This window comes from Octodon degus, unplaced genomic scaffold (genome assembly GCF_000260255.1).
Source record: "Octodon degus isolate 3935 unplaced genomic scaffold, OctDeg1.0 scaffold00089, whole genome shotgun sequence".
In the NCBI taxonomy this organism is placed as follows: domain Eukaryota; kingdom Metazoa; phylum Chordata; class Mammalia; order Rodentia; family Octodontidae; genus Octodon; species Octodon degus.
The window spans coordinates 8497766-8512278 of NW_004524665.1; the positions used below are offsets into that span (position 1 = coordinate 8497766).

Below are 14513 nucleotides of genomic sequence, written 5' to 3' on the forward strand. Positions count from 1 at the left end.
CAGATAAAGCCGGACCCGGCCGCAGGGTATAGGGGCACAGGCTGCGCGACTCCGGGGTGACCGCGGTGGCAAGGGCTGGGGAGCAGTCAAAACTGAAAGTGCCGCGCCGGGGGGCGGGTGCGGCCGGCAAAGGCCCCATCACTTTGTCCTGCCCCCGGCCGGCCGCGGCGGCCAATCAGCGCTCCGCCCTCGCTCCTGACAGCTATTTAGCAACCCAGCCCGGCTAGGGTTTCCAAAAAAGTTACAATAACTTCCTCTCTCCGAGACCTCGGGTTTGCACGAGCCGGCCTCGAAAGAAACCCGAGCCCGCGAGCGGCCTCAGAGCGCGCGCCCCTCGCCCGGCGCCCCCGGCCCCACGCGCGCCGGGCGGGCGCCATGGAGGAGGGCTCCAGCTCGCCCGTGTCCCCGGTGGACAGCCTGGGCACCAGCGAGGAGGAGCTCGAGCGACGGCCGAAGCGCTTCGGCAGGAAGCGGCGCTACAGCAAGAAGTCGAGCGAAGATGGCAGCCCCACCCCGGGCAAGCGCGGCAAGAAAGCCAGCCCGAGCGCGCAGTCCTTCGAGGAGCTGCAGAGCCAGCGCATCCTGGCCAACGTGCGCGAGCGTCAGCGCACGCAGTCGCTCAACGAGGCCTTCGCTGCGCTGCGCAAGATCATCCCCACGCTGCCCTCCGACAAGCTCAGCAAGATCCAGACGCTGAAGCTGGCCGCCAGGTACATAGACTTCCTCTACCAGGTCCTGCAGAGCGACGAGATGGACAATAAGATGAGCAGCTGCAGCTACGTGGCCCACGAGCGCCTCAGCTACGCCTTCTCCGTGTGGCGCATGGAGGGCGCGTGGTCCATGTCCGCCTCCCACTAGCGCCGCGCCACCCGCGTCTGCACGGCACAGTGCGCCAGGGTAGGTGCTGCATGAGGGCGCGGGTCACTTGCTGGGGTGTCAAGACAGCGCTTCCCTCGGCAGCTCAATGGTGTTTGTTGGCTCTTCCTTCTGGGACCGGCCCTGGCATCCTGGGGATTTATGACAGGGGTGTGCCCCGGGAAACCAGCAGGTCTGGGGGAGCTTTCAGGCAAATAGGCATAGCTCTGTTCTTGGTGCTGCGTGGGCATCTGTGGGTGATAGGGTGGGTATAGGTGGGACCTGGGGAGGGGCGGGGCCAGTCTAGGCACAGAGATGGTGATCTGCTGCCCTGGGGGTCCATCCAAGCAGCTGCCAGGCCCGACTGTGCTGGCTCCTGGCCTCACCCTCCCACCGGAAGCCGAGCCGCAGCTCGCTACTCTTGTAGGCACGCAGAGCTCGCTGCTACTGGCCAGTGCCTGGCCTTAGGTGCCCTAGCAGGCCTAAGGAGGACAGGGGTGCTGCCTGCGGTGCCCGGCTTTACTTGGGGAGTGCAGGAGGCACGGCGCTGGCTGCTCCTGGTCCTTGCATTAGGAGAGCGCAGAAGACCCAGATGGTCGGGGGGCTCAGAGACAGTGCACGGTGTACGACGAGGCAGGCTAGTGCACACAGAGGCAGGGAAGCCCCGGCTGCTGTCCATATGTGAAGTCAGTCTAGACGCAGGAGCCGGGTATTCCAGGTCCAGCCTTCAACCTGGTGAGCTCAGAAAGGCCTCTCCTGCTCCATGATCGAACATCCAGTGTTAGGGGTCCAGGCTGGGAAATGGTTTGGGGAAAGAAAGCAGCGAGCACAAGCCTGGGCAAGAAGACAGCCTACCGGTTGGAGGGACTTACTTCCCCAGGAGAAGCACCCAGGTTCCTGCACCCAGCTTTTCTGCCCCAGACACCACTAGGCACTTAGGTTACAGCCCGGGAGCCTCCTGGGCCCCAAGGGCTCCCGGGACTTTCTGGGGTTTTGGGGGGGTTGGTGTTGATCTCCTATGCTGTATGTTTTGTGTTTCCTACACCTTATGTTGCTTTTGACTTTTTTTTTTTTTTTTTTTTGCGGAACCGGGGATTGAACTCAGGCCCTTGCGCTTGCCAGGGAAGCGTGTATTCTACTGAGCCATCTCCCCGTCCCTTGCTTTTGACTTTTTAAAAAAGCGTGCTTCTCCCAGAAAGGATTTGATCTCCAGCGGGCCCCATCCATCCCCCAAACGTACCCGCTTATTCATGTGTCCACCAGGCCCGTGAGCTGCTGCAGCAGGAGGTTGCCCAGGCCGGAGGAGCTTCTTTCTTCCGCCTGTTTTAATCTATTATTCCTATCACCAAAAATTCTTCTGATGAAGTAGTCCCCTACACTAATGACCATTTTATAGTTTTTAAAAAGAATTAACAGAATAATTTGTGGGAATCTTCTCTTGTCTTTGTCAAAAAACAGATGGAAAGAATCTCAGTCGCCTTCTTCTCTGGGAAAGAGTTTAGATTGGCTGAGCGCTAATTGCTGCAGCAGAACAATACATTAATCCCGTTTTTTGCTGTCTAAATTATGAGCCTCCATTAGTTACTTCCACTTCCACTCTAGCTATCTGGGTTCACACCACATCTGAGGCGGGGACCGGCAGATGAGGAACGTCATCTTAAAACACATACATAGAACTTTATTTAAGAAAAATGTCAATAGAATGATTGCTAAGACCGCCCTCTAGAAAATTATTGGAAACAGACACCAGGTGATGCCTACATTTAGTAGGAACACTTAAACTCCATTTTAAAATGATTGTACCCTTTAAAGTAGAAGAGAACAAATTGTGAATCACGATTACATGTTATATAAAATAAAAATGCAATACCTGTAATAAATAAACCAAAGCTGTAAGCTTGTGTGGATTAAACAGTCCTGAAAATATTAACTAACAGATATATCAGAAACTGGAGAATAAGTGTTCTCTATATGAAATTATTTATTTTTATATGATTGAATGTAATGGCTAGCTGAGATAAACTAGTTTCTTTGAATAAATGTCCTCTACAAGAAGAGAAATACAGAAATGTTTGATACACTAGTCATTTTGGACACCTTGGCGTCATTAATCAGGCGCGTTAGGCAAACATCTTAAATTCTCTTTGTCTTTAACCCATTAATACATTTCAGCATAAATCCAGCCCTAATTAATTGGATTTCTTGGAAATATTGCTAAATAGTGTTTATTCATTTGTAATGTTTCCAAGGAGCATTAAGTATACGTGTCAGCAGAGACATCTGGGCAGCTCAGGAAGCTTTATGTCCTTTTGATGTCTAATGTGAACTATTTTCACATGTGTGAAAAAGCTGTGTCCAGACGAATGGTCAGAACAAAAATACCTAAGTTGTCTTTTGGCGTGAAGAGAGGTGTGGGAGAGAGGGCAGCCGGGCGGGTTCTCCTGTTCATCCTGGCCTTCTTTGCCAAGTTCGTTCATTAGCCTAGAAGTCAGGTGTCTGCACAGTTAGCTGGATCTGTCTAATTGAAAACTCTAGGAAAGAGGGAGCGGGGTCCAAGCCCCGGTGCAGGGTCGGGAAGGCGGCCGCTCCTTGCTCCCTGTTTGTCCTCCTGGCTTCCCAGTGGAAAAGTGTGTCCAGCCCCGCCAAGCATGCACAGATTTCCAGCGTGTGGCTGCACTTGACAAACTCACTCTTTTTCCTTTCTGAGAGCTCCCCATTCCTGTAAGAAAGGCTGTGCCCCGTCAGCACCCCCCACATGCCAGCCTCTCCTGCCCCAGGAGCGCTTACTCTCGGAAGTGCTTGCTGACTGCTGCATATGGAATGATCTCAAAAGAAAGTTAGCTCTTCTTAGAGAAGAATGGAAACTCAGGATCTCGATGGTGCTTTTGATTGATGAGTGAGGCGTGGGTGGGAATGCGGAGCCACCTGAAGTGTGGATGATGTTTTGCTGTAAAGTACCCAGCACCAAACTCTGTGGAGGGGGCTGACTTCCACAGTGTGGCTGTCGTCCTGCTGAATGTCACTTGCTACTTTCTCAACCTCCAGTGGAGGGACTTGTGCACACTGTACCTTATGATCTTCCGTTTGAAGTCGTTAGAAATACAGTTCTTCACTGGGGTTTTCTGAAAATGCCTGTTTTTCAGACAGGTTATGAGCCTGCAAGCAGTGCATTTTCACCGTCCTTGCTGCCTGTATCCTGAGCAGACGGTGCAGATGTCAGATTCCTTTTGCCTGGCAGAAAATATCGTAAAGTAAACTCATTCTGCGCAGAGCACTATAACTCATAACTTGAGTTTAAATCTGGGCTTTAAAAAAAACAAATATTTTAATAAGCCAATTTTAAAGGCTGAACTTTTATGACAGTTTTTAAGCTCAGTATTTATGTTAATGTATTCTCACTGGTGTCTTTAGGAAGCCTGTGAATGCAGGCTGGAATGTCTGTTTATGTTTGCGTCTTTTCCTGGGAAAGGATGAGTGTGCTGCAGAAAGAAAACCAAATACAGCACTCTCCACTAGCAGAGAGTTCATGGAGGAGGCCGTAAAATTCAAAGAAGAGATGGATACGTTACTGTAGCCAAGAAGTGGAGAGCCATAAAGAAGGAACAGGATCTAAGAGCTACACACATGGAGGTTTTCAAAAGCAAAGCCAAGATGAAACACTGAAGTTAGAAACTGCTTAGAAAGATATTCCACTTGGTCACCTGAGCTGACACACGTGGTAAAATTTCAAGGAACTAACTGCACACGCACACGCATGTACACACACACACACACACACACACACACACACACACACACACACACCCAGGGATGTGAGCAACACCAGTGCCATCTGAGTAAGTCCTGTAGCCGGCCCTGTGACACTGGTTGGTTGTGATATTGTTCTAGAATTTGCTGAGATAAGATCTCCGGGGGAAATGAGTGAAGAGGATTAGGGAGTCTTTGTATGTTATTTCCTAGCAACTTCATGGGACTCTATAATTTTGTCAACATTAAATTTTTTAAAGAGGTATTCCACAAAAATTTTAAATCTCTAAATGAGAAAATTTCATAAGGAATTTTGACTGCTTTTGTCTCAGAAGCATAAGCTAAGCATCCACCTTGAGCAGAATCCCACGCTGTTCTCTTTCCCAAGGCCTTGTGCATGATTGTACTTGGGATGTGATGGCCTTGACGTGCAATTAATCAGGACTGACTCCTTGTAATCGTTAGACAGGCAGCCTTTCAGAAATAGGAGGCTGGAAACACCAATCCCAGTAGAAGCACATGTATTCCTATACTACTGAAGAAAATGCAATGTGAAGAAATTTGGGGGAACGTTCACCCCAAACTGATAAATGCTTACATTTAAGGTATTAAATCTATGTTGACCTTTATCAAAGACACACAGAATTCTAGATCTAATGATTTATGGATTCACTCGCCAAGCAGGGTAGAGACTGTACCCTTGGTATTTGGAGTCATCGGAAGTGAGAGGGAAGAGCATGGGGGGCAGAGGCCCAAGCCCAGCCTTTGCCTCGGGAACACATTTGTTTCGGTTCAGTAGTAAATGTGCGCATGCAATTTAGTTGGCCTGGATGGTGCCTTTAGAGTGCTCACCTCAGAACGAGAAGCACTCTTAGTCCCGCCGTGCCTTGGTTTACTCCAGCAGCAGCAGCAGCAGCAGCAGCAGCAGCAGCAGCAGCAGCAGCAGCAGCAGCAGCAGCAGAAGCAGATGTATTTTCATGCTGACATAACCTCACTACTTACGGTTGTGACATCAAAGAGAGGCTTCGAACTGAAATTGGAAAAGACAGCCTCTAACTGCATTCCCACATGAGGGACGTTTTCGTTGGTTGCTTGAGAATAAGACTTGTTTTGAACCCAAACAGTGTTCGACGTGCTTCAGATATCTGTATTATTTTGCCCACAAGTCTGTTGTATAGAAGACCACCCGGATCCAGTGATGATGATGAGGAGGCAGCCTTGAGCGCCCTGGGCACGGTGCCTGCTGAGTGTGTGCCTCGGGGTGGCCTCTGGCTTCGAGCTTGCTGTTATGCGACCAGGGCAGGGCAGGGATCCTAGCTTCTCCCAAAGCCTCGTGCAGTGCCTCGGGTCCTAAGAACGGTGTCTTTCAAACAGGACCAGCTCTTCCCTCGGCCTCTCTGCCTGTCACTTAAGTGAAGGACAAAGATGAATGTGTGTGCTTTCTGTTCTGAGTCATGGATTCTGAAAAACCTCTCAGCTAGCCTAAAACAACAGCCACCAGCATCTAGGGGGCCACAGCGCACATAGCCACGCTAACAGGCATTCGGTCCCTGTTGTCACAGTTCCTTTTGATAGCGCATTTGTTTGTGTCTGGACGGGCAGCTCTGTGATGTGAGTGGCAGTGAAGATTTTGGACAAAAACCTTGATTTTTTGTTAACCCTTTGACAGTACCCAAGCATCCAGGAATGCCCCATGGCTGAGGTTTGCAGTGTGGTGTGGCTAGAGCCTTTCTGGAACCGCTAAGGGGGAGAAGTGAGGGCAGGCACTCCTGCCTGTTCCTGGGGAGGGCAGAGCTAGGAGACCTGCTGCTATCTCTGGAGGAGAAAAGAGGCTCAATGTCTGTGGCTGGTGCTGTTTTCTCTTGCTGTGCTTGCCTTTCTGGAATGTTCTCTGTGACTTTTGGTGGTTCCAGAGAGTTCTGCCTCCTCCTTGGCAGGTGGGGGTGCCCTGGGGAGGAGGGGAACTCGGAACATAAACAAGCTCCTAGAGGAAAGCAGCCCAGGGTTTGCAGGCTCCGAGCCGCTGCCAGGGTGGGTTTCTTTGTGTTCCGCTTTGTTTTCACATTCCATAAGTCAGAACGTAAGCAGGCAGCACTTTCTTTCTGTCCTAGGATCTGGACAGAATATTCTCGTCCTCTCAGTAGATTGCGTTTGGAGGGTGTCAGTGGACTCAGATGTCAGGAGCTAGCTGCCGCTTGGATTGCTCAGGCTGGAGGAGGAGAGGTGTCTCTACAGTCAGATGCAGGTCCGCCAGGGATGGGTGAGGTCGGTGCCCACGGGGGCACTTCTGGGAAGCCCTTGTGAATTTTAAATGTCTTTCTTAGGGAGACTGTTTTGTCTTGATAAATAAATAATAAGGCCATTGTTATTTCCTTGGGAAATGCCTAAATTGCGACAAATTGGGAAGGAAGGGAGAGATGAGACATTACTGTCTCAAATTGAGCATCACTGTGTGTCTGTTTACATAACTGGGATTGATACATGGGAAGCGTCTTCACTGAGGGTTACATTCTCTGAAATGAAGCAGTTCCAAGCTGCAGACTCCATCCACCGCCTGACTTTCAGATCCTTGGAGGAGGCCCGCGTTTGATTTTCCTCTTCCCCTCTCTTCTGTATGCGCAGATGGGAATGTAAGAGTGAAAGGTTTTATCCTCCTGGTCTCCCCCTCTGCTGTGCAGCCCTGCAGGCACTCTGCCTGCTGCCTGCCAGCACACCCTTGTGTTGTTGCTCTTCAGCTGGGATGTCATCTTTTTATCAATGACTGACTGACATGCAGTTAGGTGGAAGGAGAGCAGGAAGCCCAGGGTCGGCCTCACCCTGCAGCCAGCCGGGGAAGAAGCCAGCTGCCCCAGCAGCTCCCTGCGGACCCAGCCCCCACAGCACACTGTGCTCCTTTTCTTCATCACTGTCTTTACTGTTTTCTAGAAAAACAGTTTCACTGCTCCTAGGGAAAAACCCCCAAGAATCCCAACAAGTCTGTTTTTTGTCTGTTTCTCTCCTTCAAAATGACTTGCTTCACCTATCCCCAAGCTGCATGGGGCCCAGGTGTGACCCTGCCAGATGGTGCGTCTGGCTGGGGCTTTGGGTCCTCGCAGTGGGGCTGAGAGCTGCTTGGCTCCTGCTTGCAGGGACCCGAGGGGCAGCGCACAGCCCTGGCCGGTTCAAGCAGCCAGCGTGTAGGGCCGCTTAAGGGTATCTACTGGACATCACGGGACTGCCAGCTCTAGGACTCTCTTTTAGACTGTGTTTTGAGACTAGAGTTTGTCTTCTGCCTAAACATCCATCAGCTAATGAGCACTTAGCTGACTATGACCCCCATCTCTGTTCATTTCAAAGAAATTTTGCCATCTTCTTTTCTGTCTTGCCGCATTTCAGCAATGGACAGCCTCGCCGACTTCCAGGGCCTCGTGCGGTCTCGTGAGGTGGCCTTGGCAACTTTGGGTTGTTCACATGTCGCAAATGGCTTCTACCAGGAAAAGCTGGCTTTTTGAGGAATGACAGTTACAAGGAAAACTTGGGGTGTGAGCAAGAAAGGCGACACAGAGAGAATTCCACAAGGAGGGGATACGGTGAGGCTTTGGGCGTCGTCAATAAGAAAACTGAAGCTTTTGGCTCCTGGGTCCGGGGTGCTCCTCCAGGTTCTACACCAGGGCTGGCAACAGGAGTCCTGTCCCCTCTGCTCTCAGTGACCCTCAGACACCCAGAAGGTCGGGGTTTACCTGAACCAGCACCCCCTGTCTTCCCAGAACAGCGACATCACAGACCCTGCAAGCGCCTCAGAGCAACTCCGTGATGTTGCAAGGGGACACCTGGGCCATGGTTACTTGGCAAGGACCTATGGGGCCCCTGCCGACCGTCGGCTCCCAGGGGCCAGCCCTGCCAGGTGAGCCCTCCAGCCATGGTCCTGCCCCCTAAAACCTTCTCCAGTCACAGCACTTCAGATTCCAGGGAGCCCTGGGCAGGGCTCTGCCTGTTGCTTGAGAGACCTGGAGTCTTGGAGCCTGGGCTCGTCAGAATGGGCACCATAGGTAGGGCCCCGTGTGCAACTGCAGGGACCTCTTGTGATAGTGGGGGAGTAAGAGGTAGCACCCCACCGGCCACTTGCGAATGGCTTCCCGCTGCCTGAAGCCCTCAGGCACAGCAGGGAAAATGGGAAAGAGGTCATGTGGGGCAGCCAGAGAGGTAACCACTGTGAAAGCCCCCACCCGCCCGAGGGCATGCCTGGCTGCCACAGAGGTTTCAGTGGAAACAGAACCAGCCTGCTCCACAGAGAGGAGCCAAACCACGGAGCCTGTGGGCCTGGGAGCAGCACCAGGCAGGTGAGACGGGTCGCCGACAGTTGACGCTCGACAGCGCACAGTGCGAACTGTGCGTGCTTTGCTTGTGCTGCATTTCTCTGAAGCCTATGCAAGTACTGTCAAGTGCTAATTACATAATTTCACTGTTTCTGGCCAGAAGGAGGAAAAGGCAGAGAAAAGAGGCAAAGAAGAGCTGGCTTTCTTTGTGTGCTGCTGCCCACCGCAGCCCCAAGCCTGGAGTGTCACTCCTCGCCTCTGAGGACGCCCTGACGCTTGTGCTGTGCAGATCAGTGTGACTCCGAGGAGGGGTTTTGCAATTAATTTAAGTCACTGTTTCCAGAATAAATCATGTGTGACTCTTTCCCTTGGTGAACTTCTCTGACATGCTGTTTTTCTAATTTGGGAAATTTTAATGAGAGAGAAACCAAAAGCTGTTGCTTTGTAGAGGCAGGCGGGTTCCCGGGACTCTCTCGGGCAGAGCCATTGTCCTCTGTCTGGGCTCCTGTCTGGAGCAGCGTTGACTGCAGTCAGACCGGGTGAAAGCGCCTTCCTGCTTGGCCGGCAGGGCCCTGTGTGACGCAGGCCTGGCCTCTGGGGCTTAGTTTCCCCATCTGTAGAATGACAGAGTGAGTTTCTGTGAGCTACCAAAATTCCAAGAGCCAATGTGACCTAGCAGTTTGGCTTCTAGGTCCACCTTTTCCAGAGCATGTAAAGGAGGTGTTCAAAGCTGGGTGTGGTGGCACATGCCTGTAATTCCAGCACAGGGAGGGCTGAGGCAGGAGGATAATGGTGACTTCAAGGCCAGCCTGATCTACAAAGTGAGCTCAAAGCCAGCCTGAACTGTCTCCAAAAGAAAAAAAAAGAAGAGGCAAACAAACAAAACTGGATGCCCAGTGTCCACGTGACCCCACTCACACCAGCCAGAGGTAGAGACTCCACTGGTGCCCGTCACCGAGGGAGGGAAGGTTCAGGGTGCCATGCAGTGGGGACCAGGATGAGGCACGGATCTGCACTTTGTGTGGTGGGGCCTTGGCAATGCTGCTGAATACGAGCAGCCAGACAGAGAGACTGCCTCCCATGGAGGTCCTTGGAAGGAAAGCTCAGCATGGGCAAAGGCCCAGGGGCAGAAGCGCTGCTGGGGGATTCAGGGTTGGTGGGAAGAGATGGCCGGCGGGCTGCCTAACAGGTGCAGGTCACTGTGTGGAGTGAAGCAGAGTTCTAGAACTGGAGAGAGATGATTTTCCGTGGCGGTGAGAACGCACCTGGTTCAGTGCACCGCACGCGTGCTTTAAAGTAATTCCAGTGGTACAATGCACAATATGCATGTCTGACTGTGACCACGTCACACACACTCACGCGCACACACTCACACTCCAGTCCCAGTCCCAGGTGTCTCTGGTGATTGCTGAGATTGGGGCGAGAGGAGACCTCTTTCTGTATCATCAGTCACTTCACTTTAGGAACAATCAGCACCTCCAGCAGCCCACCTCAGAGCCCTCCCAGCATGCATTCACACACACACACACGTAGCACCAGCTGCCTCCTGGAGCGTGTGCTGCCCCTCTGCCTACCCTGGTGAGCAGCCTGCCTCACATGTGTGCTCTGGGGGCAGGGACCAGAGGACAGGGACGGGGTCTGTGCTGCTTTCCATTGGCTCAGAAGGCAAGAGCTGGGAGTATTTTCCATGCTCATGGTGGTGGTGGTGTGGGGGGATTATACCTTCCCTGCCCACCTTGGTGACAGAGAAGACCCTCAGGGTGGTGCGTGGCACATGGCACATCAGCACATGGTGGCACATGACACCACTGGCACACCTGGCTCATCCTCTGCTGATCAGGGCATGTAAGGCAGCTGCAGACTCAGAGACCCCCACAGGGCTGGTGCCCCTCCTGGCCAGGAGATGCCACTGTTTCTGTGGCCTGGTACTGTCCCTGGAAGCAAAGTCCTGGTGCTGCCTTGGGACTCATCGCATGAGTGTCTCCCTTTATTCTTTCTGACTTTCCTTTCCTGGTCTGCAAGCTCTTTCCAAGTCCCGATGCACTGTGTCCTTGGGAGGTGGTTGCTGCCACCTCCCAGGAGGACGCAGGAGAGAGGCAGGGTGCTTCCCCCGTCACAGTGAGACTTGTCCCTTTTCTAACACCATGAGTGCGTTGGTGCCACATGACTGTGTGGGGATATTTTTGGAACCCCGAGATGGCTTTGGGCGAGAGGGTGGTTCGGATCTGGAGTGGTGGCCACTCTTCTCGCTGGCCACCTCTGCCTCCATGCTGGACAGAGGCTGTGTACTGTCTGCATTGGCCCCATCTGCCCACCCACCAGGAGAGGGGGCAGGGACAGGACTCTATCCTGGGACTCTTGTGCTGTGATGTGAGTTGGCGTGGCACCTTTGGGCTCATGGGACAGAGCAAGCCTTTGTTCTCTGGTGCTCTTGTCACCTGCTGTCCCCAATGCCACCTCTCAGCTTCTGCCTTCACACCAGGAAGTAGCAGGAACTCCTGGGGAACCTCTGAGGGTCAGGTTCATGGTGTCCCTTTAAGGCCCTGTATCTCTGTCCAGCAGAGACAGTCACTGCAACTGTGGCCACCCTGGGACAGTGCTGTGGTGATGTTTGGGCCCTGCAGGGCATCAGCTGAGAGCTGAGGTGACACTGGCCATTTATGGGGGCACTCCTAGTTCATTAAGCCAATCATCCTGAGGTAGGTCAGCATGGCCGTAGGCAAAACTGTTAACTTCAACTAAGATAGAATTTTAAACTTGTCTATGCCAAAACAAAGGGAGGGGGACAAAATTTGTAAATGAAGAAAGTGTTTACAACCTGTCTTATAATGGGTCAGTTCTTGCAAGACAAAGGTCTTGAAAAGATTTTTTTGAGAAAGATAATTAGGCAGTAAAAAAATATAAGGAGAGCAGAACTCACAAGGGACATTCAGATGGCTAATAAGCAAACAAATGCTCAACTTCAGCAGTGATTCAAAAATTTAGAAATTAAATAGGAGGCTACCAGCATCCTTGGCCTTGATGGTGGTTGGGGTAGACGCCCTCATCCTTCACGAGAGGAAAGAAACTAATTTTTCTTTTCTTGTTTTGAAAATAATTTTACTGAGAAACAAATAGCAATGAGACAGTTTCAAAACCGATTAGTAAGACAGTTAATATATTGAATATTATTGTCTTATTGGTTATTCATTATAGAAGATGCAGACATGATATCCTATCCACAAACACTATTAGAACAAATCTTTCTATTCAGTGAATGAAGAGAAAGTAGCTGTATATCTATCCTAATTTTTTTTTTTTTTAACAGAACCAGGGATTGAACTCAGGCCCTTGCGCTTGCCAGGGAAGCGCTTATTCCACTAAGCCATCCCCCCAGTCCTCTATCCTAACTATTTTGAATATACAGATACAAAATGGTCGCTCATTTGTATCCCCCCCTTTTTTGTTTAGTTTTGTCAGAGATGGGTATTCTATTGTCATTTAAATATTATAGGTGTGGGTAATAATAATAAGCTTCTCTTCTGGAGGGTTAACAACCTAAGTTTATGGACCAAAAATTAGAGAAAAAGAAGGGCTGCAAGACAGCCAACATTTTGGCCCTAGCCTTCCAAGGTCAGTGTAGACTCAGGACATAGGAGATCCTGTACTGTAACATCCTGTAACTCAGTTGTGTCCCAAATTTTCTGATCAAGGAGATTATGGGGCCACAGAGGAAAGTGACCAATGATGTAGAGTGTGCCTAAGGAGAGTCACATGGAGAGAAAACATTCTCTCAGGCTTTCACAGAGAGCACATTGGCCAAGCAATAGCCGTGACTCATCCACATGGCTGACACTGACAAAGGCTCTACAATCTGAGGTACAGGATCTCAGCATAAATCCTGAGGGGACTTGACTGACCTTGTCAGATACAGAAGTTACATTTCTTGTTACATAGGTCTTGCTTTATTTTGGTCTTAACCATCCAGCAGAAAAGTATGAAAATGAGGTATAAAAAGTAAAGCCATATTAATATGCTGAGCTGTGAAAGGCTCAAGTCAGCAACTTCTGACATTGCCAGTCCTATGGATAACCCACCACTATTATGGACTACTGGACCACATTGGAATATTTTACTGAAACTAATTTTTCTAAAATGACTGTGATTCTTGTCAAATGAGGCTCTCCACGGCACATCTCAAGGAGGGAGCAGTTTCACTTCTGGGAATTATTTCCATCGGCCTAGCAACACAGGGCTTCTTTTCTGCTTCCCTGATGTTGGTGAGAAGTGTCCGAACCCCGTGGGGCCACCTGTGTGTGGGAGCAGCAGGGACCTCATGTGCTGTAAAGCGGGGGACAGCCTGGAAAATCTAAGTCCAGCGTGGTGGCACTCGCCTGTAGCCCCAGCGCTCAGAGGCGAGGCAGGAGGAGCACTGCGAACAAGAGGCCAGCCTGGGCTGCGGAGGCCATCAGAGCTGCCCTCCAGGTGGAGGGGAGCCCAGCCCACCCCGAGATGCTGCCACTGCTGTGCCTTGTGCTCTCCATGTGTTTCCTATGCGTAGGACCAAGTTTGATTAGGCGCAGTAAGTTACTAACTACAGTGAGGAATGTTGAGAATAGAGCAGGCATAGCAACATGCAGTAGGGGCTGCCTTCCTGCGATTCCCTCTCCCTCCCCCTCCCCTTCCCTTCCTCCCCTCTGCCCTCCCAAGGTCTTTGGAGTGGAGTTGACTGCAGAAATCAAGACCCTGGAAAAGGAAATCTGGGATATGGGGAATACTGTATTTATTTATTTTTTACAAACACTTTGCATTGCTTTTGCAATTTGGGGAAACAAAGGTAGAGAGAGGTTAAAGGCAGGGAGGATGCACACAGCCAGCCTTTCCCACAGAGGGGCTACCCCAGGCCCCTCCCTGAAGGGTGTGCTCCGGGCCAGCTGCTGATCTTTCACCCAGGGCCTCCTGCCGCAGCACAGGGGAGGCAGCCGGGTGCAGTGAGCTGCCCAGCACCTCGGAATCTGCTGACCTTGCCGCTCAGGGCCGAGGAAGAACTCTGCAGGGTCTGTGCGCGCGTCTTCACCAGCCACAGCAGCAGGCTGACTCTGGCCTCTCGCGGCTGTTCCGTGTAGGGCAGTGGACCCCTCGGTGCGGCCCGGCCTGGTCCCGGGGTGCTGCCGGCGCCCGTGGGCCTAGTGCCTCTGTGATCTGCCAAGCTATTTGGCTGCTGCGCCCCCTCCCCCCAGGGCTGAGGTCCCCGTGGCCCCGCCCACTCGGCCGCAGTGCAGGCGTCAGCCTCCGACTCTTCTGATGCTGTGTCTGTGTCTGGGAGGACAGGTCTCAGCCACAGTGCGCTTCCTACTTAGGGACGCAGAGGGAAAGCGCACTGACTCACGAATTGTTCCCTAGCTCGCGCTGAGGAGAGACTCAGTCCTGGCAGCAACTGGGACGCCCTGCCCTCCCAGGAGTCGCTGCTGGCTCCTCGCTCGCAGGAGCGGGTGCGGTGTTGCTCGGCACCCCGCAGCCCCCTTCTCACCCAGCACCCCGTGTCCCCGTCCTCAGGACCCAGGGCCTGGCCGTCACAGCTTCTTCTGGGGAGAGATCCCCAGTGGGAGAGCAGCCCACTCGAGCCAGTCCCCTTTC

The 14513-nt window shown here is 52.0% G+C and overlaps 1 protein-coding gene across 1 annotated transcript in view; it reads left to right on the plus strand.

Annotated features, from left to right (window-relative positions):
- The first annotated feature begins 229 nt into the window (after positions 1–229).
- The window catches only part of Twist2 (twist family bHLH transcription factor 2), a 40990-nt gene continuing 26706 nt past the window's right edge, over positions 230–14513 (plus strand). Inside the window, exon 1 of the mRNA XM_004637350.2 lies at positions 230–897. Coding sequence (XP_004637407.1) covers positions 376–858 — 483 coding nt within the window. The 5' untranslated portion in view covers positions 230–375 and the 3' untranslated portion in view covers positions 859–897. The remainder of the gene's footprint in view (positions 898–14513) is intronic.